Below are 27,427 nucleotides of genomic sequence, written 5' to 3'. Positions count from 1 at the left end.
GTGTTTCAGCAGGACAGAAATTAACCAGGAATGTTATCTGAATGAATTCCAAGATAAATCCTCCCTCTCATTTTGAGATCCTTACAAAGGATTTGTTTCAGTAAAGGCAACTTTCAGAGATGTAAGGCATGAGGTATTATTCAGTTAGTGCAGCTTTAGCAGTGACACCATCAAGGCAGCCTACGCATTCTGAGCCCACTACTGGGGCTCAGTAACTCAGGGATTACCTTTCCACTGGTGCTCGTCGCCATTCCGATTCTGCCTCACCACCTCTTCTCCAGGAGCTCTCAGACTCCCGATCACCCCAGCGAGATTCCTGCAAGTCAAAAGAAATCAGGAACATTCTCTCTCAATACTTCAAAATGAAGATTTTCAACATGTAATTTACTCCTTTCAGAGCACACTTTGGCTTTAAAAACTCACCTGTCACACTGTAGATAATACTGAACTATCAGGAGTTTGAGTAACTTATGTTACGTTACATACTTAAGTATGGTCTTAACTAACTTTAGTGTTTCTGGCATGGTTCAACAAACAGTATGCTTCCCTTTGTGCCACACTTTTACTAGTAGGGTACCATATGCGAATACACTAAAAAGTGTATGAACAAATGCATGAACAATAAATAACTACAGTGAGCCATAGCTACCACCTATGAACACAAAAAGAGGTTCTAACAGTTTCACTTTCCCTGCTGCTTAATGACGGTACAAATGAATGCAAAGCATTATTTGCTTTTGTGCTTTCTAATCAGATCAGAAAATGTAACTGAATAAACTGAAAGCTCTGTGTAGCTAGTTTGTTCAGAGCACCCCAATGCACAGAACTGCTAAGGGATTTGTGTTTTGTACAAGTTGTTTAGCTGAAGGGCAGAGCAATAATGAATATTGTCTTTTTTTTAATACAGGTGAACTCTCTCTATTTCTGGACAAAGACAAACCATTTAACTACTTCTAGCACATTCCCTAATTCCACCACAAGAAGCAAATTAGATAAACCATACAAAATACATGATTTCACATCACCACACAACCTCATTATAACAGGATATTCTGGTTTTAAAACTGCTCTTTGAAAGCGTTTTTGTCAGAGCTTCAATATGGGGAAATACAGAGGTTGCACAAGATCTTGCATATGCACTACTCCATGATTGCCTACTTAAATGCTTTTGAACTAACCCCAACAAACCAGAGTGAGCAAAGAAAGAATCCCAAAACTGCAAATGGCATTTTTCAAGTGGCACAGTTATCTCTCTCTCTCTCAGAAGCTGAGCCAGCTTCTCCCTATGATCCAGTGCCCATGGCTGGGAGTACCTCTGATGTGAAAAACACCAGTGGTGTTTGGAGCATGAAAACAATTTATACAGGCTCTGATCACTTATCTTCACAGGGTCACTCAATGGAGTATTCATTAAACAAAGATTATGGCTATGGTGGATGAAATGTAAAGCTAGTTCTCTTATTGAGAAGTTCTGAGGAAATGGGAGTGTAGGTTTGTGGTACTCAGTTACATTCTTTTAAATCATTAAGCATTTATTTTAGCTTTTGTTTCCTGTTGGATTAGGATAACCATTTCCCCCATGCTTATATTTGTGGGAATGTTGCACACACCTCTTGGTTTTAATTATTGAGTGTTTCTTATCAAACTATGCTTTTATGTTTAGTCTGGGATTTTCCTTCAGTATTTACTCTAATTCCTGACTTTGGCAAGAGTCACTACAGCTTTCCACAGAGTCAATATAGCTTTCATTCTTTCATGTTAATGAAATAGGTGGGTTTATTCAATATTCTTTTTAGTCTTTATTAATTTAAACAGCTTGGAGGTCTTAGCAGTTTCTTTATGTTATTACTCAACCTCAGATTCCAAATGCTGACAGTGAGCTGAAACTAAGTGACCATTGCCTGACTTATTAAGTTAACAACTTAGGCTACAACTTCAAAACCAGAATTAACCAACAAGTAAGTTTTCAATCCTACCATCTTCTTCCACGTCATCTACAAAAGAAGGAGCAGACAAGAAGATGAGCATCCTGCAGGTATCACTCACCTTTCTTGAGAATGGGTCATCCAGCCCTCTCCTCTCTTCTTCTCGACGACGCTCCCTCTCTTCTATTTCCATTTCTCTCTGACGTTTTTTCTTCTCCAGTTCTTCCAGTTTCTTAACCCGTTCCTGGTATTCCCGCTGCTCCTGCTCACGTTTCTCACGCTCGATGCGTTCCTTTTCCTCACGCTCTGCAGAGTTGGAAACATAAATACACTGTATTACCTTTTCTAAAGCCTTTCAACTGGCTACCAGACAAAGCAATTCATAAAGAAAGGTGGGAGTTGCTTACAGTGCTTAAGTTCTTGATCCAACACCAAAGTTCCCTTTCTGTTCTATTTCAGATGTGCACAAACAAGTAGCCAGAACTCAAACTAAATGACTAAATTCAAAGACTTAGCATCCCTTAACTTATGTCCTTCTTTATTCTCTGGAAGAACGGGAGGGCAGGAAGCATTTGTTAGCTTTCATTTTCTCTTCCTCCTATACAGCTTTATCTTCATCTCTATGTGCACAGGTAAGCATTCAGAGGGTGCATTAAGTAAAATAAGGTAAAGTATCTAATAGCAGTGAAGAGTTTTCACCACTGACTGAAAGTCAAAAGATTTCCTCCAATATCATGACACAGGGAAACCAGGAGTTACCTACATACACATCTGGAACGGGTGAAGGATGCAAAGGACAAATTGATCACGTTTTCAATGATACCTTTGAGCAGCTGTTCTTCCCGTAATCGTTGCTCTTCCTCCTCCTTCTCTCTGTAGTAAGTAATGCGCCTCTCCTCTTTGCGCTGCTTCTTGCGCTCCTCCAGGCGGTTACGCCTCTCTTCTGCTAATCGTTCCTGGAACTGCTTGAGCTTATCCTGAAACACACATGGAAACACCAGAACATTTAAGAGCTAGACACTTACACAGATTGCTAAATAAAGCTGAAAAGCAAACCAACTGCAGCATATTAACTTTGCTGTGCTGAAGAAAAACACCTGCTTGCCCTTGCAACCTGTTCTGCAGTTGATTTCATACAAGGGAATGTACTCCTATGTGGAAGACAATCACCATGCACAATTCTAGTCCTTCACCTGCTTTTTCAGGAAAGGAATTACCTGAATAATTTATCTACACCTAAAGCTATGTAGAAATTACTTATACTGTTGCAAAGAATCATATGCAGCTATCGAACTTAATACCTTGCTTGATGGGTCTTTTTTAAACAGTTCTTGCTGCAACATGGCCAAATAATCAAAGCTATAAAACCTAGTAGTATTTCTTGGCTTCAATATTATTGTGCATATTATCTTATCCAAGCATGTTCCCTCACTTTAGGGGAATATTTTATTACAATACCATAGCTCCTGTACCTCATAAACTGTTCGTCGTGATGCTTTGAGCCTGGCTTCAAATAAATCTCTATCCTCCAGCATCCTTGAGAGTCTGTTCTTGTGCTCAAGAGCTTTCTCACGCTCCAACTGCAAAGTGGTGATCTAAAAACAGAAAACACACAAAGTATTACACAGTAAAATCTTGCTATATATTTGTATTCCATCTACCTCAGCCACTAGGAATAATCTTTTCCTCTTTCAGATCTAAGGCAGAAGACATTGCTGCCCACTAGCACAATGAAACTGTGAAGCTAACACTTCACTCGTTACGTCAACTTCTTCCCTTGGATTGAGCTGCAGGAAGAAAGAAGTGCAAATCCCAGTACTTTTCATTCACCACTAATGGACTTTATCATCTAACAGAAACCATCTTACCCTTTCTTCTTCTTGTTGCTCCCACAGCTCCATATCATGCACTCTCTGCTCCTCGTATGCAGTCTTTATTAAAGGAATTTCTTCTAAGCGCTTGGCTCTTTCAAAGTAGTCAATCTGAATAAAGATAACACACCTTTAGCATGTCTCAATGCAAAGACCAGATCTTGGCAGACTCAATCTCCAGCACACCCCAAAGAAAAGCCCAATATCTGGAGACTTCTGCAATATGTACTGTTGTTACAGAATAACAACCATACTGTACCACGTCAAAGGTCTACCTAACCAAGAACCTGCCTCTCCTGCTGGCACCTAAATGCACTCCTAAGCAAGGATGCAAGAACAGAGGCAGGCACATATACAATATTCTCTCAGCATCATTTTCCAGCTCCCAGCATTGCCTGTGTTGAGGTTTTTTTGTATTTAGTAGTCATTGGTGGATTTCTCCTCTTGTTCTTTTGAACTCATAGAAGGTTTTCATATGCAACAATGTACTTTGGAAAGAACTCCTGTGTGTCCATGGCTCACAGCATGAAGAACCACTTTCTACCTACAAGTAATTCTGAATATGGCTCCTACTAGCTTCCTGGTTCACTATCCCTTGCAGTCAGTGTAAAAACAACTGCTCCTCATCATCAGCTGTTACAACAGGTACACTCTTAGAGACTGGTACCACATCCTCCCTCTAGAAATCTTTCAGACATAGGGGTAGTATTTTACACAGATATTTCTTGCACAGCAGCCAATCTGCATCACTGGTAATCCCTCCACTCAAACTCCCAGTTCAACTGCATCCTGTCTTGAGGTACAGACCAGAGATGCAGAAGAACCAAGTTCTCTTTCCTGAGTAAGAACGTTAAGCTTGGAACCTATTATTCAATACATAAAGCTAAAGATCTTGGCTAATTTTTTATGCTTTCCCTACATGAGATATTTTACATCTATTAAACAGAACATCATTCAAAGACTCTCTTTTATGCCACAGCTGCTTTGCTGAAATTTTCTTGGGTGAACAACTCTGTAAAAAGCTTTCTGGAGAATCCAACTTAGTTCCACCAATCAGATACCCTTACGCAGCTGCTTTGTTCACTTCAGAGAACTCCAAGAGGAACCCTGGCTTAGAATGCTTTTATGCTTTTATTGAAGCTGTGCTGACCTTTCTGGATATATCCTATTTACCCAGGTGACTAATTCTATTGTTTAACATATTTTCTGCTACTTTGCCCCGTGTGAGCATCAGATTTATAGCTTGCAGCAAAAAGATCCTCACTGGAACCTTTTTGACACTTTCTAGTTATCAAGCCAGTTTTAAGTGACCTGAATAACCAACTGTATCATGTAACCTCTGCTGCATTCTTGAATACAGCTGGAAGTCCTGGGCAAGTTTCACCTTCAACATGCTCCTCATGCTTTTATAGCCACCAAAGTTTCAGGCAGGTCTTCTTCTGCCATCTAGAAGAACTCTAGCAGTGGCATTTCCTCTGTTTTAGTGAGGAATACAACAAATCAATTCAGTTTCTCTGTAATGGCCTCAATTTCTTTCAGTATTTTCCAATTACAGGTCTCCCAACCAAGACTCAGTTCATAAAGACCTCGAGTGTCCTTTTTCAAATCAGCTCCATTCATTAGAACACACTCATGCACCGATACCAGAAACCCAATTGGTTTATAACATGTTAACTATTTTAGTGTGGAAAAGTAACATTTTCAACAACAATATTATATCTGTTTATCTGTATCTCCACACAGGAGTTCATAAACACTAACTAAAGCATTGCATAGCCATGGGTTTGTACCCTTCACACTTTGTACCTTTTTCTCCTGATTCTTCAGCCGTTCCTGAAGTTCCTTCTTTTCTTTCTCCAGCTGTTCAACTTGTTTAGCCATAATGAAGTCAGGATCCAGTTCTTCAAGATCCTACAACCAAGTAAAGTTATCAATACAAAATAAAGCAAACAGTTTTTGCTGTTACAAATGCAGTTGGCTGGTTTATTTATTTCAGCTTCTCTGCAGTTCTCCCCTTTTAAAGTAACTAGCTTCAGACACATTCTCAGTTTCCCTTCTGGAAGAGTATTTTATATTTTAAAAACTCTACAGCATTTGCATCTTTATTTCTAATTGAGACACAGTCCAGTTACTACAAAACTGGATCTGCAGGCCTAGTTTGTACTTCAGATACCATTCAACCAAACAAACATAAAAGCCCAAACATAGCTGGATTTAATTCCTCCAGGAGAAAAAAGGTCCTATCCAAACTCAGAATTAAGGTTTACTTAGAATCAACTAGGTTGGAAAAGAGTTTTAAGATCATCAAGTCCAACCATTAAGTGTCAAACTGTCTCATTTTTAAGAGACTGTTTCTAAGAGCAGTTACAGTTTAAAACTACATAAATGACATTCCAACAGCCTGGCAATATAACACCGAAAGCATAAAAACATAAAACATCAATAGTAAGCTTTCTACCTCAATGTCAATATCTTTAAATGCTTTGGCTCCCAGTTCTGTCTTCTTAATCTGCTCCAAGCGCTCCCGAACAGTCTTCTTTTTGATCTGCTCATGCTCCTGCAGGATACGCTCCTTCTCCCTCTCCTTCGCCTCCTGGCGCAGTCTTTCTTCTTCAGCCTTCCGGACTTTCTGTAACTCTGCCTCACGTTGTTCCAGCTCTTCCTTTTCACGCTGTATATTTAAGCTTTCCAGGCGCTCTTTTCTTTCCTCTATAGTCTGGCGACGTGCAAGTATACGCTGATGCTCTTTCCTTGAGTTCTTTAAGAAGGCAGTGACTGCCAGCTGATGCTGTTCCTCCTTCTCTTGCTGAATTGAAATTAAGAACAAGACAATGATGTATGGAGTATCTCTTTAAGATGCACAAAGCACAGCAAGTGCTTCTCAAAACACCCTCAGAGTTAGTTTTATTCTCCAAATGCGCCAACTGCATGGAAATAAAGCTGCAATGGCCAATCTAATCATAGAATCATAGAATGGTTTGGGTTGGAGAGGACTTTAAGATCATCTAGTTCCAACCCCTGCATGGGCAGGGACTCCTCACACTGAACCATGTCACCCAGGGCTCTGTCCAGCCTGGCCTTGAACACTGCCAGAGACGGAGCATTTACCACTTCTCTGGACACCCTGTGACAGCATCTCACCACCCTCACAGTAAAGAACTTCTTCCTTATATCTAACCTGAAAATAATCACTCATCCAAGTGGCACACAAGGTAGTATCAACTGACAAGAAAGTTGTCTGTAAATGACAATATTCTGTAACACATCTGAGCTACGAGTTTCACTCTTTCTTCTGTCCAAAAGTAGTAATATTTTTACTAATATTTAAGAGTCTAACTGAACAAGGGGTGGGAAGCTCAATCAATTTTGTCTTTGCATGTGTCAGCAAGTCAAGCTCCACATAAACTGTATTACACCAAAGCTCCCTTGTTTTTAAAGGTTTTTTTCTTTCCAAACATGCTAACATAAAGAGAAAAATATACTGACACAAAGCACTATCTGTGAGATGATAAACAGATGAGTCAACAATTTAGATATAAACCCATTCCAATTAAGTTATAAAAAGCACTACACTTCTAGACACGAGGCTGTTCTTTAAGCAGCCTTCTCACCACCTCCCCATTCTCCTCCAGAGAACCTATACAGAGAGAACCTATGTAGAGATTCAGGCTGGAGAGGTATAACTGTGCCAGCTCATGGAGCTGCCCATTTTAATCAGCCCAGCAAGCAGCAAAGCACTGCAGCCTGAGCAGCTCACTGAACTCCCTCAGTCATGCTGCTCCTGAAATGTGACCTACCGCTAGGGTATTTTTAGTACTCTGTCACTTCTAGGGCATTCAACAAAAACACTGATATATTTGTACTTCAGTGCAGATCTGAAAGCATTTAAAGATAAACAGAGGTGCCAGAAACTAAAGAATTAGAAGCTTTAGATGAATGCAATGGATTTGTGAATCATAACAGATCTGACAGATATTTTAAGTTTTTAAGCACCTGAAAAATGTGAGGTTTTGACCTGAGTAACAAGGAAAAAAGTTATCAACTTGCTCTGTAGCTTCTCTAACCACACAGACTGATGTTAACCTTGATAACTGTACTCTCGTTTTACAACTGTAATTCCCAGCACTTTAGTTTTATTCAGCTAATTGTACTCATATGAAGTATAAGACCATTTGTCATTTCTACCTATGAATGTACAGCTGAAGCACGTTTCTTCTTTCACACCAACAATCTCATAGCAATCACTAATAAAATCTTTTTAGGTGAAAACTTACATGGAAGTATTTTTATCTTAAACACTATAAAAGTTTTTATCAGGTGTATACAGGTGTCATGATATAGTCCTACTTGTGTGCTTGTATCTTAACAATATTAGTGTTTCAACCCCTATAAAGAATCTAACATGGACATCTTGCTATCAGCCTTTCTTCCAGATGGAAAAAGTGTACGTTTTCCATGAAATCTTTTATAAACATAAAGCAAAAGAAGGAATTACCACCGCTCTTTAAAGAGAAGTGAAGGTTGAACTTGCCACAACCAAAGCATGCTGGAAATCTGAGACTCATTTTACACCTACAGCGCTCTGGAGAACCTGAAATGTGAGCTCATCCCTGAGTCCGACCTTGAAGCCACCAGCCCCAGTGAGGAGGACAGGCAGTGACAAGGACACAGATCAGGTCTTGCGCTGTGGGATCTTTTGTTCATGTTTTTAGATTCCACCATGAAATTACATTCCAGGCTCTTCACAACAGCAGTTTCTCCAGGAAGAATAAAGCAAGCAGGCTCTTGGATTTTCAAAACTGCATTAAACAAATCCTACCTCTGTAGGGCCATCTATGGGTAAGTTATTATTTGGTATATCCTAAACCTGATACATTCAACACTGGCAATTTAAATTCAAGACTCTTGTGTACATTTTAAACGAACACTAACTAATTGGGTGCATTTAAGAATGACTTCTTCTTCACAAGCACAAATAGCTGAAAAAAAAAATGACATTAAAAGGTACACCTAATCTGAGATAACACATTCATTACAATATAAGCTTAGGTATAAAGTTAAGTTACTAGCTTACGTTTCTACTTTTATTTCCACAAGTATAGAAATGCAGCCCAACATTACTGTCCAATTAGATCAGAGATTGTTACCAGAATGCTCCAAAACACAGAGCAACACACTTCTGAAAATAATCCATCTACAAAATGTACAAGGATTTGAGTAAATACCAAAATGTACCTACTCAGAGCCTTGCAATGTCACGTTAAATTAATCATTAGATAGCTCACTGCTCCTCCTGTCAAGGAAAGGCAAACTAGTGACTCCTTCAATTATGATCTCACAACTTCAAAAGAAGCTTGTCTTGCTAAACCAGAAAATTTAGGTCTATTAGACCAGATGACTATATAACAGATGCAGAAGGATACTTGGTCATAAATACATTCATGTTACACTACATTTGTATACATTAACACCTCCAGGATCAATTGTTCTGAAGGGAGGGGACAGCCATATCAATACTGATCACCACTGCACTGAGAACAGATTACAGGAAGCAGCACTTGGTCAGACAAGCAAAAGGCTCCATAAGGGTAACAGACAAACATCACCCAACCCACATGGGGGAAATGTCAGAACCTGTCACCACTTCAAGAAGACTTAAAGTGACTTACCAGTAAGTGAGGAGGCTTAATGACTGCAAGAGCTTTAGCCAGAGCTGAGGACATAGCAGTCAACTGATTCCTGATCTGCTCAGAAGGCATGCTTTGTAGTTGAGGGCCTAGCGGAGCATCTTCTCTGGTGCTGTAATTCAGGTCTGAGCCAAAACTCAGTGTCCGGGTGGTATGATCAAGGCGAACCTTTGGGGGAAAAAATAGGAAGGACTGTATTAAACCATTTCTCTGTTGCTCTGCCTGTGACCAGTATGAGTTAACAGATGCTCAAAGCAGAAATAACTCTGAATAAAAGTTTGTTTGAGTTCCATGGTTTGTATAAAAAACCCATACAAACAAAAAACATCACTGGAAGAGGCTGAACTTTTAATGGTTCTATGAAATGAGAGCACTGCATGACAAATTCTTGCCTCTTACTCCATATTAGTAATACACCAAACAAGAATCCTGATTTCAACACAGACAACATCAACACATCTAAAATATAAGCCAAAATTGTGTGTTAACCAAAATGAATTAAATAAGCTTTATCTAAAAACCTAAATGGATAAATACTAAGAAACCTTAACTAAAAACTACTTGTATCTCATCACCAGCTTAAACATTTCCTTACAGGCTGTCACTCTTTCAATACACACAACTTTACCAACAAGGTAATCTTCAACAGCAGCTGAAACATCTCAGACATCAGTGCACACTTCAGACACTGGTGGTTTCCTTCAGTCACTTGGTTAGATAAAAAACCACATTAGCAACTGCTCAACTCTTCAGTCTTGCACAATTAATGCAGCATAGCCAGAAATTTGCATCCCTATTTGTTAGACTTGCTTCAGGATATGCTGTATTCAATGACTGGGGCTCACAGGGCAAGTTTCAGCAAATTTCATTTCAACTTTTTACTTCTACTGGACTTTACATTAATGGTTGTTGACCTAAATCAAAAACAGACATCAAAATGTAAATAATCATCAGTTCTTCATATACTGTCACATTTTACTCTAGTTTATCTCCAGCTATCAGAACCAATTGTCTTGGGTTCAATGTCAACCAGAGAGCTTTCATCCAGTGTAACACACATGAATCCATACATGATTCATATACATGAATCACGGAAGAACTTACTTGTAAGTCACAATGTCTGGCTGCATCAACAATATTGCGTTCCAGCTGGAAAGCATCAACAAAAGGAACCAGGGTTGCCAGGCGAGAAAATTCAATGCTTTGATAAATCTGGGCCACCTGAATGTGAACACAAGTATTAGGTGTTTTCCTTCAGTAAAAAACAGATCAGAAATAAGAGTTGTTGTATAAGCTATACAGCTTACTAAATTGCCAAGAAATTACTGTATACATAGTAATACAACTGCAAATATTCTTTCAGGGTTTTGTATCTGTGCTGTAGTCAAACTTAAGCTAAGATTCAAAGCCATTCTGAATGGCTTCTTTGTATGAAGGAGACTGGCAGCAGTAGCTACATACAGCTATGCTGCTAATTAGCCTTCAACTAGTTCTTTAGCACACCAGAAATAACACTGCTCATCACTTGTAATGAACGCAGGTCAATGAAATGTGCATTTATACAACATCTAGACACAAAAACCCTACTGAAATATCCCACCCAGAGCTGAAATATCCCACCCAGAGCTTACTCCAAAAAACAGTTTGAAAAAATTATGGATTACCTTAAAGAAGACCTCAGAGATCCATAATGAAGAAAATCTAGGCAAGAGATTCCAGCACTGTATGCAACCACTACTAAGTACAGCTACTACAGCTGTACCTGAATGATGTACAAACCCAAAGACACAGGTCATATACCCCAAAAAGGTATTTCAAAATCACAAAGGGTTTCTATTTGATGGAAAATTTTTACTTCAGCATGGAAGTTTCCAACTTGATGTTCTTCCAAGGCATTTTCTAACTTCTATGTACTTGAAAACATACATTTTCTTTACTCATACCTGCTGCAGAAGGCGGAGGATGGTATTGTTTTGCAGGTGAGGCACATAGAGCTGCAGTTCAGGTTCCTTCTCAGCTTGGTCCTTCACCCAGTTCAGAACCTACCAAAATTCTGAAAAGTTACTCTATCTGCATCAACCACAAACTTCACCATTAAGGTTTAAGAAGCATGGTTCTTAAATACTTCAGTTTTACAGCTCATGAAAAAATAGCACCTCTGTCCAGCTACTACACTGTTTTCTGAAGTGCATCTTTCAATCAGAACACTTTATAATGGATTCCTGACATATTTTGTATGAAGGTGACTGACAGTAGTGGCAACATTTACCACGCTGCTAATTTACCTTCAAGTTCTTTTTAGCACCTCAAGTCTCTTTGTTCCCACTATCAAAGAAAAAGAATGTGATGTGCTTCAGCAATTGCAGAATTTACATTAACCCCATCAACATCACATTATTCTACCTCCCAATAATCTACATTTTAAAGTAAGAACAGTCACTGGTGTATTTTTCCACTTCCCATCAACCCTCATCCACAAATCAGTATTAGTCAAGAGCAATTACTATATACACAGAGCTATAAAACTTACCTTGCTGACACGGCTGCATAACTTGAGTGGGTGGAAATCTACTTCAAGCCAGTTGTAAAGTTCTTTCACTTCTGGAACAACATACTGCACCACGTTGAACCTTACCTACAGACAACAACAACAAAAAAATCCAAAGATCTCAATAAATACAATTTTAACAAATACATTATACTTTAAGAATTTTAAATTTAAGAAGTTAAATAGACACCACATGTACCTTTTAATACAGAAGTCTACTTATTTTTTATTACAGCATTCTTAATGGCAGTGGCAATAACTCTATACTACACCACTTAACTATAGCTAAAAATGGAAAAGTAGACAAAAACCATATAAGCAAGACAGATATTTAGACCAGAGTACTACCCTCAACTTCGCTGTTTCTAAGACACAGCCCTACTACACAGATACAGACTCACATCCAAACCAAACCCACACAGTTCATGAGGAAACTTCTGAAGCTTTAAATTTTGGTTTTAAGGCAAACTGGAGAAACACAAGAAGAATTAATGTAAACTGTAAAATGAACCTTAAATCTAAGTTACAGGTGTGCATGCAAACGACTGCAAGAAATTCACCATCCTCTGAAGATACCTAATTGTGACTGAATGCCTGATTTGTTTATAAAGGTTGGAAGGAAGAGAAATACAGCTTCCCTTCACGTTAAACACAAGATTTCATAATCACTTAAGCCCTTACAGTTTGCTATTTAATATCTGACCTGTGCTTATCCAAGATACATTTAAAACTTGGTTCAGTTAATCACACACCTTAGATTAGGGAAAAACACCCAAAGTTCTAGCTCACAGCCCTTTCAGAACCCTCAGACTTTCAAGGCAACATTTGTTGCTTAGGTGACATAAGGGATGATACTGAATCCGACTCCTTAGTGTACACAAGCATTGTGTTATTGCTGCCATTTCCAAACAGTCCTTCTTGTGAATCTGAAATGCTAGCACTATGCCCTAAGTCATACAGTTAACCATAGAGCTGTTTTAACTCAAACTGCTGTCCCGTAACTAAGCAGTGTTCTAAAAGGAAAAGAGGAACCAATGGTTCAATGCTGCTCATCTCCACTACCTACCATATCATTTATGAGACTACCACGTGTAGGTGGGGCCTGAAGACCCAAGAGGGTTGCCAGACGTCGCTGTTTCTCCATGATGATCCCGTCCATATCCAGAAGACGGGCAATGTCCGTTCTCTCAGGAGTGATAGGAATGGACAGAGTGGCCAAAAGGACTCGAGTAGACATCCTGTCGACAAAGTACAACCACAAATGATGAGCTGCAAGAGAACACTAATTCCTTTTCACAGATGTGCCCATTCAAGAGAAGGAATGAGTAGAAGTCATGATGCACTGTGTAAAAATACCAGCAGTAACAGAGAAGACACTAGCTGTGTGATAAGAGTACAGAATACAATCTTCTTCAGCAACCAGGGGAAAGATTTTGATAACACCCTTTCATTACTTACATATGTGCATATATACACAGAAATTATAAAGAAACTTAAGCCACCATTGCAAATATACCAAAATACTACATAATTAAATCTTTAGAAAGCAGCAACTTTATAAAATTATTTCAGCTGCAAATCTGTACCAGTCATATTAATTGCATCAATTTTTACAATTTACTATGCAAGTCAGATGCACATTTTCATCTCAGAGTTGGAAGGGACCTTAAAGCTCATTCACTTCCAACCCCTTGCCACAGGCAGGGACACCTTCCACTAGAGCAGCTTGGTTCAAGCCCTGTCCAGCCTGGCCTTGAACACTGCTAGGGATGGGGCAGCCACAGATTCTCTGGGCACCCTGTGCCAGCGCCTCAGCACCCTCACAGCTCTGTTAAATGTCCTTCTTGCTTCAGGATTCTTTAAAGGCAATTAGTACTGGCCACCCAATATATGTCATCACCTTCTTCTGGGGTGCAATTTAGTTTATCTTTGAACTTATGTGGTTAAAAACAGAAAGTAAGATCACACGAACTCTCTTTCCCCACCTCTGCATCTCCTCTTGTGTGAGATTCTTTCGCATTTCCCTTGATAAGTGGTAAAGTCGGTGAAGTGTGGATGCATGGAAAAGAGCATTTCCTGATTTCCAGAAGACAGTTGAAACTTTGTGATAGTAATTTGCCATCAGTTGTGGTTTGGGTGGTTTCTTAGACAGTGCAAACAGCCCATGAATATCCTCCACTGCTTTGAAAGCTTCCTAAGTAAAAAAACAAACAACAAATACATACTTTAAGGAAGTTGTTTGCAACACCCAAAAATGGGGAAAATACACATTTTACTGGTTTTATGGTTTTTCATAAAAATCACTTTTGTGATAAAACATGGGTATAGTTTCCCTAAGAATACAGATATACTTGGAAATGCCTCATATGTAATTACTTGCATACCTCATCTGGAAACAAGACAAGAGAGAACATTCCTCAAATTCACAAACCCCCCCCCAAAAAAGGCAACCTTTGGCTTTTTAAGGAACTTCTCATTAGAAAGGTTGGTAAAGCAAAGCACCTTGGAATAATTTGCTTTGATAATGCTCTCCCTGGCTGGACAGTAACATAAGGCTGCAGCAATGCTGGGGCCCCAGCCCAGTAGCAGACACTAATGTGTACCAATCACCTCCCAGTGATGTAGGCTGTAAGAATGCAGAATGGCAAAAGGTGAAGGTGCCATCACCAACTTCTCACTTTCACAACTCAAAGTAACTTCAGCTACTTTACCATTTACTACTACCAGCAGAAGCTTGGTTTGAAATGCTGTGCAGGAACACAGAATCACGGAATGGTTTGGGTTGGAAAGGACCTTAAGATCACCTAGTTCCAACCTCCTGCCATGGCCATGGATGCCTCACACTAGATAGACTCTGTTGCCCAATGCTCTGTCCAGCCTGGCCTTGAACACTGCCAGGGATGGAGCATTTTTACCACCTTTCTCAGCAACCTGTTCCAGGGCCTCACCACCCTCACAATAAAGAACTTCTTCCTTATATCTAACCTGAACTTCCCCTGTTTCAGTTTGAACCCATCACCCCTTGTCCTGTCACTACAGTCCCTGATAAAGAGTTTCTATCCAGCATCCTTGTAGGCCTCTTTCAGACACTGGAAGGCTGCTATAAGGTACCCATGCAGCTTCTCTCCTCCAGCCCCAACCTTCTCAGACTGTCTTCACACAGGAGGTGCTCCAGCCCCCTGATTATCCTCATGGCCTCCTCTGGACTTGCTCCAACAGCTCCATGTCCTCCTTATGTTGAGACTCCAGAACTGCCCACAGTACTCCAAGTACATCAGACTATGTATTCAATATGCATGCAGTACCACATTCTAGATACTAAAACTTTAGTCTTTAGCTTTTATTCTGTCTTTACCTTGGAGTATATACCATGAAACATGATCTGCGTGGAACAGATTCTGGAAAGGGTGTAGTCTAGAGCATGATTACAGGAGCCCTGCTGCATACCTGCCACAGCTCCATGCTGATAGCACTGTCAAGCTGCACCAGCCTGGTCTCCAGGTGCATGGACTGGCTGTCAGGGTTGTTGAGGTTGATTGCTGTGCTTTGGTTGTGATGACGCTGGATCTGCCCCAGGTGCATCCGCAGGTTATCGCAGAGTTTACGGAACTCAGCTTTGCGTGTGTACTGCAGGCAGAACTTGAAAGCTGCAAAACGAACAAGATAAAGTAAGCATGCTCAGTAATCATAGAATGGTTAGGGTTAGAAAAGACCTTAAGTGGTAACTCTGTGGTAGTTGTGAATGGGATTCAAGTAGGTAAAGCAGCACATTTGAACAATCTTCATTTACAACTCAAAAACGTACAAAAGAAGATGCAATCTGTCACACATGAGTTAGTGACAATGCAGAGCACTTCCATTTTGACCTGAAAAAATTAAGATGCTTCCACATAATTAACCTGACAGAGTAAAGGGAATACTTTGAGTTTCTTTAAAATGTTCTGTTTTAAGCAGGGATCCCAGCTTTTGTTTTGAGCTAAGTGCAAATGAAATTCTGTAAATGGCATGAATTCAGTTTTGGGCTTTGTAAAATATAGGGAAAATAATTCTCAAATCATTTAAAGATGCTGAAGGTAAATGAAGCTTTCAAATGACTGGAAATGACACAGGAAAACCAAAACTGTCTTTGTTCCTGTAACTCCTCTCAAAAATCTGTTTTCACTTTGCCATTCTCCCTCTGAATATTCTAAGGTATCGCTACCAGAAACAGGCACAGAAAGAAGTCTTAACACTGCAGCACAAAGACTTCAATACATTAAATTACCCAGAACTCATCTCACAGTCATCCTTCCTAATGTACTTGCAAAATATGGATCCAGAGTTAAAAATCTAAGACTCTTCTTCAAAGATACAGAGCCGCAAGTTATACATACAAAAGAAAACATTTTTCTGCTCATCTCTCACTCTTAAGAAGAGACAAACATGTAAGTATCCATTCTTCTAAGGTCACTTTTTACAGAAAGCCAGATAAAAATCACACAAGGCTCTGTCCTATTACCTTCTGCATAGGATTTTCCTAAGTTACACCTGTGTCAAAATTAAAAGTGCATCATGATTTTACACAAAAGTACCCTTTTGTGTGCACTCCTTTTGGAAGGTACCTGCCACAGAACACATTAATGGAAGACACATCTGCCATTCTGGATAAAGTGAAAACATGACTAATTTTGATCAGTAAGTTAGAAAAAATAAAGACACAGCACCAGTAATTCCCATATTCTCAGTATGTCCTGGAAAAAAAAAACAACTTTCCTCACAATTTCTGTTACAAGAGCGTCCAGAAACCTGAATGATTTTAGGAACCTATCTAATTTTAAGAGTAATATGTGTGTACTTACACAGACCTGAGAGGTTAACCTATTTCCAATATCCAGATAGAAATAACCATTCATTTTCTACCTTTACAGAATGAAATACAGAAGTTCTTGACCTCATTATACTTTACGTTTCCATCTCGTGACTTACCTTGCTGCGCAATATCATGGTAAAGGCGTTCCACTCGAGAATTATTTCGGAGAAGATCCAAACATTGTCTGTATGATTCCCACAGAAATTTAACCCAGGGTGTCAAAAGCAGGCGGTCAGTACGATCCTGAGTGTCTTCTCCACTCACAGCACTCAAAAGAACACTACAGTTGGGGCAAGGAGATAAAGGGGGTGGAAAAACCCAAAGAAAAGTAAGTGGTTTATTCTCCACAATCCTCACCAATTTTTCTTATCAAGATCCAAGGTGAGACTGCACAAATGCGAACAGCTAGTTCTGCTGCACAGTCTATTTTCCAATTGGTCCCTCAGACTTCTCCCTTTTCCTTTAAAGCATGTAGATAATTTTTCTTGCTGATAAGTTTTAAACTTTGGCACCTGCATGTATGACTGCCATGTACAAGCTCCAGAGAGGTAAGAGACATCAGGAGCTTTTGCATCCCTCACTCTAAAGCTGAAGGAAACTAACTCCAGGATTTTCACTGCATGTCTGTTAGATTCAAGTATCACTTGAAGTGTTTGTCTACTCAGACGCCTTCCCACTTGCTGAAGCTTCCTTTCTGTCACCAGCAATGCTGCCAGAGAGAGTTCATTTCTTATTGACATATGACATAGAAACATTGTGTGCCTTACAACCTGCAGACATCAAAACGTAGAGTATCTACATTAAAGCATCAAATCCTTTAAAAATTCTGACATGAAAAAGATGCTTAAAGATGCCAGAAGATGTGATAACCTTGCATTTAGTGGCCACAGCTGTATTCCCTCATTCACAGAAATACAAGATTGGAAAGGATTCCTGAGACACTGAGACAAATTCCATGTCCCACATGATCCCTTTCTGCTAACCAGACCACCCAGCATGACAAGTTTAAAATGAATCATCTTCCGTTCATTCGTAAAATCCTTTTTGAACTATGCTTCTAATACAAACTCTCAACTCCTGTAACTCTCTTCTACCACACTGCTTCTAGTTCTAATTTACTTCCTTGAGCCCTAGCACTACATACAATATGAAAGATGATATTTCACCAGTGCCTTCTCCAACAGATCAAGCAGTGAATCCAGCAAAAAAGTACAAGTGTAGAACACAGGACCTAAAAACCACTACAGAAACTGTGGTTGTTCAGATAAAGAAGTGTAACTGGAAAGACACATTTTCTAGTCCTCAGTTATATAAAAGAGAGCAAGGAAAAGAGAGGTCAGTCAATCTTCAATGTCTATCGGTAGGATTCCTCTGTAACAAAGACTGCCCAGGCACTTGAAATAACATTACTGGCATTGCCATCCTGAAGCAACTGCTGAAGGCTGAAGAAAAGGTTGCAACATGTTCCTTTCTTTGCAGCCATTGAGTTCCCAACTCCTACCAGAGCCACATGAAAATCCACAGCCTTCTACTCCATGCCTTTCTGCATACTACTTGACTAATATAACTCTGTTCCTCATAGTCGCCTACACAAGACTAAATGTCCTCCACTTTGACAATTTCTTCCAATTTGCCATCATCACCAGATACAACTTTGGCTTTTTCAGTTTCTGTGCCAAGATTTTAATTGAAAGAATTCCCCCTAACTTCACTCTTGATTCCCATCTTCTGTCATCATTACATGTCACCAGTTTCATACTGGGCAATGTTTCAGTCCCCTTACAGTAAAACTGCAAACATCCCTTCTGGTATGGTACCAATAGATTTTTCCCAGGTTGGATTTCTGATCTCTGGCATTTCTTGACTCTAAAACATTAAATTACCAACTAAAATTCTAACACAATCAGATGTCACCTACCCTTTGGCAAGCCTGTGCTGAATGTGATCTGATTTTTAACTGCATGTACTACTTCCTTCCTTCCAAACTCATCCTAAAGACCTGAATGTTATCACAATCTAGATAAGAACACATCACCAACTGTTCAGACCACTACTCAGTTCTACATATGGATGATGAGAAAATAGGCTGTCTGCTCAGATGGGTGTCTGCAGAGCTTTAGTACCCAAAGTATCTGATGGTATTTTTAAAACTCCAGGATAGAAATGATGCTGTTACCCAACATGAGGAGAAAGCTGACTTTTTCACTCACCTCAGGTTTTTAGAGCATGGAAAGTACCCTACCTCTTTATTCCAGAATCAATAACCTTACAAAAATCAGTAGCAAAGTACTGCTTTCATCTTCAGAGCACACCTAGGTAGCTAATCTCAACCTTTCTCCTTAGAATTTTACCACGATTTTCCCTGGATTTCTCCAATTATGGCTGAAGATCCCTTTGCTATTTTTTCTGCAAGCTTTAATTTGGGTTGACTTAAGGAAATTTTAATTTATTCCCTACACTTTCTAATTTCTCTTAAAGGATATGGGCAGATGGCATCTTCCAAACACATTTGGAGTGCTTTAAAACATTTCTTCATCCCCACCTTGTTACCCGCTTCCACAGATGTAACCACATACACACCTCCACTACTGGAGTTAATGCGAGCATTTCCTAAATCAACGGATTCATCTGAAGACACAAACATGCAATTGGAACTAAACTCGCTTTGCCTGAAGCAGATTATGAAGTTCTCCCACACAACATTCTGACAATAGTCTAATGTCTTCTCGCAGAGCTGGAGACTAGTTTTATCCTATCGTGGCACCACATGCCAATGAAGGTCCATCCACAGCCTAAAGCAGATATATTCACTGATCCTTTTATCCTTACCTTCTATGTTCTCATTGTCCACCCAATTAATTAGAACCCTGAATTTACTTTTTATGCCCTTTCTTCCATTACCAGTTACCCAAACCAGTATAAAGAAACATTCCCTTTTGTTTGCACATACTCTAGGTGATCAGAAAGACCAGAGGTTACTACATAGAGGAATTAAATTGGTCTAATATAATTAATAGCATTTATACCTTAAATTGGTAATGAGCAGCTTTCAGTAACAAACTCTCCAATACCACTACAGACGGGAGACATGAGCAGACCTCAGAAAGCCATACCTGACTCCCAGAACTGCTCCTACTGTATTTACGTTTTCTGTTCTTTACTCCTTAATTTCTTTACTTTTCTTTATTCAGACGCAGGATTTTGTTCAATGCAAAATTCCTCGCTTTCCTACCTTTAGAACCTCTGGAACACCACTTGTATTGCATTTCAAATCCACCATCTTTTTATCTCTGAACTGCCAACACCTTTCATGAAAATAAGGATGCTTTCCTTTGAATTGCTACATTTTGAAGACAGGCCGCCTACCTTTCTGGAGTCTGAATGTTATCTAAGTCTTCTATGTCCAGTACCATCTGCTGGGATTCTTCCTTAGCTGCTTCTGTTTTTTCTTCAGCTAATTTTAAATAGGCTCGAACAACATCCTCCAAAGATTTGATGTTCACCTACGTCAAAGGCAGAAAATGGGAAGATGTTTTCACCCACAACAGGCAGCAAGTTTTAAAACGTAAATGCTGCAAACCCAGGAACATCTGTAAGGCAGATTAGCTCTAACTCAAAACCAGTCAGTTACTTTTAGTTCCTATCAGCTGACATATACCACACTTGCTATAAATACAATCATAAATAAATAGAAGCCATACCTGCTGGCAAATGTTCTTGTACTGGTAGAGACCTTCTTTTGCCAGGTGGCTCTTGCGGAGATCCACACAGAGCTCCAGGTATTTCAGCATAATCGGCTCGTGGATTTTCTGCCATGTTCGGTGTTTTTTGCTTTTCATAACATCATAGAGAACATCGAGGGCAGGTTGCTTTTTGCCAACCTCAAGGAATTCTGGAAGTAAAAACCAGTTAGTAAAAGATTTGCAAACCAAAAGATGCATGTTATGCTCAACAGTGTAAACTTCAAAGAATTTAATCAACTCTAATCAAAGTTCATTGATGGTTTATTTGCCCGTAACAAAACTGGTGGCAAAGGCAACTACAGTGGCTTTCAATGACATAAATGGCAAGTGAATGCCATTAACATGAAGATTTCAGGACAGCAGAGATGTCTCCATCCATCAAGGTGTGACTGGGCACTTCATACATATTACTAAAGTACACACATCCAGTTTTCAAGCTAGTTACATCAAGAAGGACAAGGAAGACACACCATGAGGCTTGTAGTACAGGACGTACCAATATCATTCAACAAGATGTAAACCATCCAGTGAATGGCTTAAAAAAAAGTCCTGCCCAGGAAGAAAAAAAGGAGGAAAAAGAAGGAAACAAACTTCACTCAGAAATCTTGTTCAATTTTTTTCCTGGTTTTAGAACCATCTCTAGACCGTCAGAGTGGTTTAGAGATTCAGTTTCTAGAGCAGTTTCACTAAAAGCTGTTACAGTCCAATTAAAGAGTCAGACATCTTTTAAAGCCCTGCTGCTGAAAGCAGCGCCCCATTTACTCATTCCCTAAGCAGCTGCTGTTACCACAGCATCTCTCAGCACCACAGCAACTCCCATCTCTGATAATACCACATGCTCTGCTCAGTACAATACAGTAAACCATTCACCAGCAAATACTAAAGCAGCACAGCCAGCTACCAGTATACACACAGGCACCGCACAGAACCTACTCTTAAGAAGTTAAACAAATCAAAGAACACCCAGAATAGGAAGCAAACAGCTTTCAAAGATAAAGAGAAGTTGAGTACAGGTAAAAGCAAATGCATATGCTCTTACAGGCTGAGGAGGGGAGTCAGAACTCCCTGTACTCTGGAAATCACTACATTCCTAAAGAAATTATGGCACCAGGGATTAAAGCAGGGGCCTGCTCAAGATGCTCAGACATCAGGCAGAGCTTCGGACCTTTGGAATCTCAGTACAGAAACCATGCTGCTGCTTTCAAAATACATCTTTTAGCCATCTTTAGCCATAGCTAAAGTTTTCATTTCAGGATCAGAGCAGTATGTATCTGGAGCTGAGTTTATGTAAATAATGAGTTTGCATATGATGAGGAAGTTCCTTTCCAGCAAAAACAAGCATTACATTCAGATCTAATTCAGTTTAAAGTATTCAGCAGCATTGTTTTTTTTACACATCAAGGTAATATTAATAAAGTTATGCTCCATCCCATAATTTACACTGTTATCTCAGTGCTGTTTTGGAGACAATTACTGATCAGCTTCACCATTTTTTACTTCCGAAAACAAACTTGAAAGGCAAGTTTCACCTTGCACCAATGCCAGTGCCAGGCCAGGCTGCTCCAACCACAGCTCTCCATGGGCAGTAACAACTGGACAAAGCAAAAAATGCATTCATATGCTCTGAAACTTCTCATTAACTCTGGGAAAGCAAGGTCTTACAAGTCAGTCACATAATTAAGGCTAATTTAACAGACACTGAAGTAGAAGCACATACAAAGTGAACCTGAAGACTCAAATACACCATGCCTCACAGTAGGAACTTTAAGTTATGGAAACTAAGATTGTAACAGACTAAATGCAAAGCCTTAGTCCTGAATGGTTGTTAGGATTACATTCTGTTATACCACTTAAAACGCTAAAAGGTATTCAAAATACCAACTGAAGCTCCAAGTGGTCAAGAACTAGCTAATACACGCTGACAACTCACCTACTGCTACCCCAAAATACCAAATTAAGCTAAATTTTCTATCTGAGAAAATTTACATTGTTACAGAAGGTGAAGATGTCATTATCCAATATCTCTGAAAGAGAGCAAGCTCAGTATCTGTAATAATACTCCCAAAAAAGTTGCATTACAACCTTGACTACAAAGCAATGCCAAATATTAACACTAAGAATCCCAGACTGGTTTGGGTCGGAAGAGGCCTTAAAGTTCATCCAGTTCCAACCCCCTGCCACAGGCAGGGACACCTTCCACTAGAGCAGGTTGCTCCAAGCCCTGTCCAACCTGGCCTTCAACACTGCCAGGGATGGGGCAGCCACAGCTTCTCTGGGCACCCTGTGCCAGGGCCTCAGCACCCTCACAGGGAAGAGCTTCTGCCCAAGAGCTCATCTCAGTCTCCCCTCTGGCAGGTTAAAGCCATTCCCCTTGGCCTGTCCCTACAGGCCCTTGTCCCAAGCCCCTCTCCAGCTTTCCTGCAGCCCCTTTAGGCACTGGAGCTGCTCTAAGGTCTCCCCTTCAGGAGCCTTCTCTTCTCCAGCCTGACCCAGCCCAGCTCTCTCAGCCTGTCTCCAAAGCAGGACTGCTCCAGCCCTCTAAGGGTTGGCTTTGACCTACATTTACCATTTATAATGAAAACCAGCCTTTCTAATGTACCTTTACTTATTTACAATCATTCAAGCTCTTCTTATTTCCAAACATCTGCTACATATGTTGAGGACACCGAGAACCTGAAGCAGAAATTGCTGCTAAATGCTCACCTAAACCTTACCTATAAAACACAAACACTGGAACTCTGGAAACTCGCCAAATGCTCCAGTTTGACACGTCGGTTTAACATTAAACTGCTTCCTGCAACATAAAATCTGCCTTAGGTACAACTTCTCACACCTTTATTATACCTGGCCATCGTGAGAGTGGGTTTGCAAGGCTTGACACTGCAAAGTGAGAACTGCTAAGGTTTGTCCAGAGAACACTCCTTTCAGTTCCGATCCTTCAGTTCTACTCTACTCCTTCAGTTTGTCAGAACAGAGATGTGAATTTAAAGCTAGTCTCCAATACCAGCAATGCAACAATAAAATGCCATGCTCCAGCAATGTGACTGGCTCACCAAGTACAGCTTACTCTATCCAAGAATTCAGAAGCTTAATAAAGCTCATATACTGTATGTGCATTGTTCCCAGTAAAAGGACTGCTAAAATACAACTCCATCTTTGGAAGCTGACTGAAGCTGATTTTATCTTTGATCTTTTTTGTGGAATGATTTTTACATAAGTTTTAAACTGGAAATCCTAAGAACGTGCAGTAATTCAGTTAAAATTTTCTAGCTAAAATACATAGTACTTCAATTATGTACAGTCCCCAGACTACACAGCCTCTTCAGCTGTCATTTCACGACCCATACACCATCTGTAATTTCTGGATGTGTTCAAGTGTCATCCTGCAACCAGCCCTGTGACAACTGAGGGTCTAAATGGTTTTGCTTTGTGCTTAAAAGAGGATACTATTAAAAAAAAAAAGTGTCAAAGCTTTATAATTATCTTGAGAGAGATGATAAATATATCCAGTCCAGCTTTGTATGTGGCAGTCTGTGAGAGATATCCACAGCGCTGTCCTCTTTGGATTCTATTCCTGGGAAAACTTACGCATCAGCCTGCGCAATGTTTAAGGAGTTTAATCATTTACATTCTCACCAGAGCCACGTGAAGGCTGGCACTCCTAAACACGAAGTCCACAGGATAAAGCAGATCCCGCCTGGGATCTGACCCGGTTTTGAAATGACCCCGGATCTGCCCGAGATGCGGGCCGGACACTTCATGCCAAGCCCCGGGCCAGCAGCGAGCCTCATCCCGGGTCGGAGAGCTCCCGTCGGGACGCAGGCTGAGGCGCCGCGGAGCCCGGGCCGTCCTGCCCTCGGCACACACACCCCGCCGCCGCGACCACCCCTTCACCCAGAGTCTGCCCCCGCGGGCGGCTCAGGGGCCCCGTCGGGGAGAGGGAGGCGGAGCCGGACCCGCTCCCCGAGGCCGCCGGGGCCTCGCCTCCGCCATGCGGTGCGGCCGACGCCGGCAGGCCTCGACCCTTTCCCCACGGCAGGGAAGCGCCGCGCCGCTCGCAGGCGGCCTCTCCCCAGCGCCAGGGAGGCGCCGGGCCTTGGGGCCGGCGGAGGGGCTTAGGGGGCGGGTACGACCCGACCCGACCCGGCCCGGCCGGCGGCAGAGAAGCGGCGCACGCTGCCCGCCGCGGCGTGGGGTGGAAGGGGGAAGCGAACCGGCGGGAGGGTGGTGGAGCGGGGGGTAGCCCGCACTGACCGTTCGCCCGCTTAAGGGCATTCTCGGGCCGCTGGAAGTACACCGGCATGATGGCGGCGGCCTCTCCTCACAGGGGCGGCGGCGGCGGCGGCTCGCTCCGTGCTCCAGCCAGGCAGCCTGCGAGGCCGGAAAGGGAGGGCAACCCCGCGCCCGCGCGCACTGACGCAGGCGGAAGCGGAAACCCCTCCCGGTGCGCGGGTGGGGCTGGGGAGCGCGGGTCGGGAGTGTCCGACACTGGGGGATGGACTCGGAGTGGGTCGGAGCACTGGGGCGCTCTGTGAGCCCTTAGCGCAGAGCCGTACTGCGGCTGGTGCCGCGGTGACATCCCGTGCTGTGGGGTAACTCTGTGTCGATGCAGAAGAAGGTTTTTTTCCTGGGCAGTGTGCGAAAGCGAACCGCGTCCTGGGCTGCAGCAAAAGAATCGTGACCAGCAGCTCACGATTAGAGCAGCTTCCAGTGCGTAAAGGGGCTCCAGGAAAGCTGGAGAGGGGCTTGGGACAAGGGCCTGTAGGGACAGGCCAAGGGGAATGGCTTTAACCTGCCAGAGGGGAGACTGAGATGAGCTCTTAGGCAGAAGCTCTTCCCTGTGAGGGTGCTGAGGCGCTGGCACAGGGTGCCCAGAGAAGCTGTGGCTGCCCCATCCCTGGCAGTGTTGAAGGCCAGGTTGGACACGGGCTTGGAGCAAGCTGCTCTAGTGGAAGGTGTCCCTGCTATAACCGGATGAGCTTTATGTCCCTGCCAACCCAAAGCATTCTAGGATTTTGGCAACTAGTCATCAAGTAGGCTGAGTCTTTGCTCTTCACAACTTGTTGAGCTGGTTCAGAAATTGTACTGTGAGGCAGTTAAGAACTTGCAGAAAGGCCCTTCTGTGTGCACATGGTCACTGTCAGCTGAAGGTTTCATTAGTCTGAAATATTTGGGAAGCTTTGAGAGGAACTCAGCCATTCCTCTTAAGAGCAATAGTAATAGCAATATTAATGAATGTACATGTGATAACTGCTAGTACCAGTGTGTTCAAAGCCACTGATGTGATTATTGGTGTAAGGAGAGAGAATGGAAGGTGTATAAGTGCATGTGAGTTACACACAAATTCCTGTGATGGTGGCAACAAACGCAGTACAACAGCAGCAAGTGACTGGGTGACTAATGGGCTATTTTGGATGAGTAAACACCCGCACAGCACGCCGCGTGAGGCAGGAATGTGCACCTCTGCAGCTGCATCATCGATGCCATGGTGACTGTAGCTGCGACCCTCTGCAGACCTGGCTGTCTGACGCTGGTTCCTTAAATATATCCAAGTATGAGTTTTCAAAAAGCACGAGGGTGGATGGAGAGGATGAATTCGTGATTACTTAACACTGCCTGCTCCTGTCTTTGGAGTTTCTGGTTTGGTACATTTCTTTCTTTATTCTCGTAACTTGGTTTCTTTTTGCGTCCAGTTCACATCAGCCATCTTGCTTGGCCACTAGAAAGCTTCATAACCATTATGCAACACATGTAAAACTTTAATGTTGGTTTGTAATCACAGGACCACGTAATTAAGGTCAGCCAAATGACTTGGGTAATCTGCAGCTAGAGCCACCCAAGCAACAACATATGTGATCGTTATTCCACAGAATCAGGTCAACCAAAAATCAGGTATCTACATCTGGGGTAATGGGCACAAGTTACTCCTGGCACACAACAGGAAAGTTTCTCACAATGGGAATAATCAGCTGTTGGAATAATCTCTCCAGGGAAGTGATGGATTCCCCAGAGTTGGACTCTTAAGATTCAGCTGGACAGGGTACATCCAGTCTAGGCCGTGCTTTGCCCAGAAAGGTTAGACCAGACAATCCTTGAGGACCCTTCCAACCTGGTATTCTATGATTCACAGTTTATTGCTAAAACCCAGATAGTTAAAGCTAAGAACAACAAAGACACGGTCACTGTATGGAAACTTTAGCACCATGAGGGTATCCATGTAACACTGATCCCTTTCCACTCTATTGCATGAGCATCCATTCTAGAGTAAAAAAGCATGGTGGTGAGGGAACCAACTTTGATTTTTCAGGCTCTCTTCACTTGGGAGTTTTTGCATGTCCTTGTGTCCTTTGGTACCTCTTTGGGGCCCAGTGACTGGTACTGCACACAGTGACCTCCATCAGGCTACATATTGATTTATACAATGGTATTTTGAGTACTGTCTGCACTCTGAATTGTCTCTGGCAGCCTGGTTGTTTCTGTTTCAAACCACAGCTGTACAGTCAGGAGAGTCTTCATTAAGCTATTTATAGTGCTAAACAAGTCCTTGTCTTTATAAAGTTAATTTAAAAGTCTGTCTGATGAGTACCAGACACCACCTCCCAGCATCCACTGTCTGCCCATGCCCGTGTCACCGGTGCCTGTCCCAATACCCTGCAGTCTTCTGTGGGGTCACCCAGGCTCTGGCAGGGAACCACAGGTTTGCTGCCCAGTATTTACTGCTGGTTTACAGCAGCATTTGCCATTTGGGTGCTCACTCCAGTTTTGAATCTCTCTGAAGTTCCTGAAGGCTTTCCAGGCTTCAAT

At 41.6% G+C, this 27,427-nt stretch overlaps 1 protein-coding gene and 1 non-coding gene across 2 annotated transcripts in view; both read right to left on the bottom strand.

Annotated features, from left to right (window-relative positions):
• Positions 1–25,040, bottom strand: part of EIF3A (eukaryotic translation initiation factor 3 subunit A) — a 34,614-nt gene extending 9,574 nt beyond the window's left edge. Inside the window, exons 1-18 of the mRNA XM_062635306.1 lie at positions 24,878–25,040; positions 20,582–20,772; positions 20,247–20,383; positions 16,997–17,160; positions 15,479–15,678; positions 14,017–14,225; positions 13,098–13,269; positions 12,014–12,118; positions 11,427–11,525; positions 10,588–10,704; positions 9,466–9,651; positions 6,255–6,602; positions 5,603–5,707; positions 3,794–3,907; positions 3,398–3,520; positions 2,749–2,902; positions 2,047–2,231; positions 228–316 (exon numbers count right to left, since the gene is read on the bottom strand). Coding sequence (XP_062491290.1) covers positions 228–316; positions 2,047–2,231; positions 2,749–2,902; positions 3,398–3,520; positions 3,794–3,907; positions 5,603–5,707; positions 6,255–6,602; positions 9,466–9,651; positions 10,588–10,704; positions 11,427–11,525; positions 12,014–12,118; positions 13,098–13,269; positions 14,017–14,225; positions 15,479–15,678; positions 16,997–17,160; positions 20,247–20,383; positions 20,582–20,772; positions 24,878–24,926 — 2,747 coding nt within the window. The 5' untranslated portion in view covers positions 24,927–25,040. The remainder of the gene's footprint in view (positions 1–227; positions 317–2,046; positions 2,232–2,748; positions 2,903–3,397; positions 3,521–3,793; positions 3,908–5,602; positions 5,708–6,254; positions 6,603–9,465; positions 9,652–10,587; positions 10,705–11,426; positions 11,526–12,013; positions 12,119–13,097; positions 13,270–14,016; positions 14,226–15,478; positions 15,679–16,996; positions 17,161–20,246; positions 20,384–20,581; positions 20,773–24,877) is intronic.
• LOC134172318 (small nucleolar RNA SNORA19) lies at positions 10,908–11,040 on the bottom strand. Its single transcript, XR_009967901.1, has one exon. It is a non-coding gene; the product is annotated as a small nucleolar RNA SNORA19 (small nucleolar RNA).
• Positions 25,041–27,427: the final 2,387 nt, after the last annotated feature.

Source organism: Pezoporus occidentalis, unplaced genomic scaffold (assembly GCF_034315485.1).
Source record: "Pezoporus occidentalis ecotype Australia unplaced genomic scaffold, CSIRO_AGI_Poc_V1 ctg45, whole genome shotgun sequence".
In the NCBI taxonomy this organism is placed as follows: domain Eukaryota; kingdom Metazoa; phylum Chordata; class Aves; order Psittaciformes; family Psittacidae; genus Pezoporus; species Pezoporus occidentalis.
Note: the sequence above shows the minus strand (reverse complement) of the source record. Positions and strands in the feature narration are given on the sequence as shown.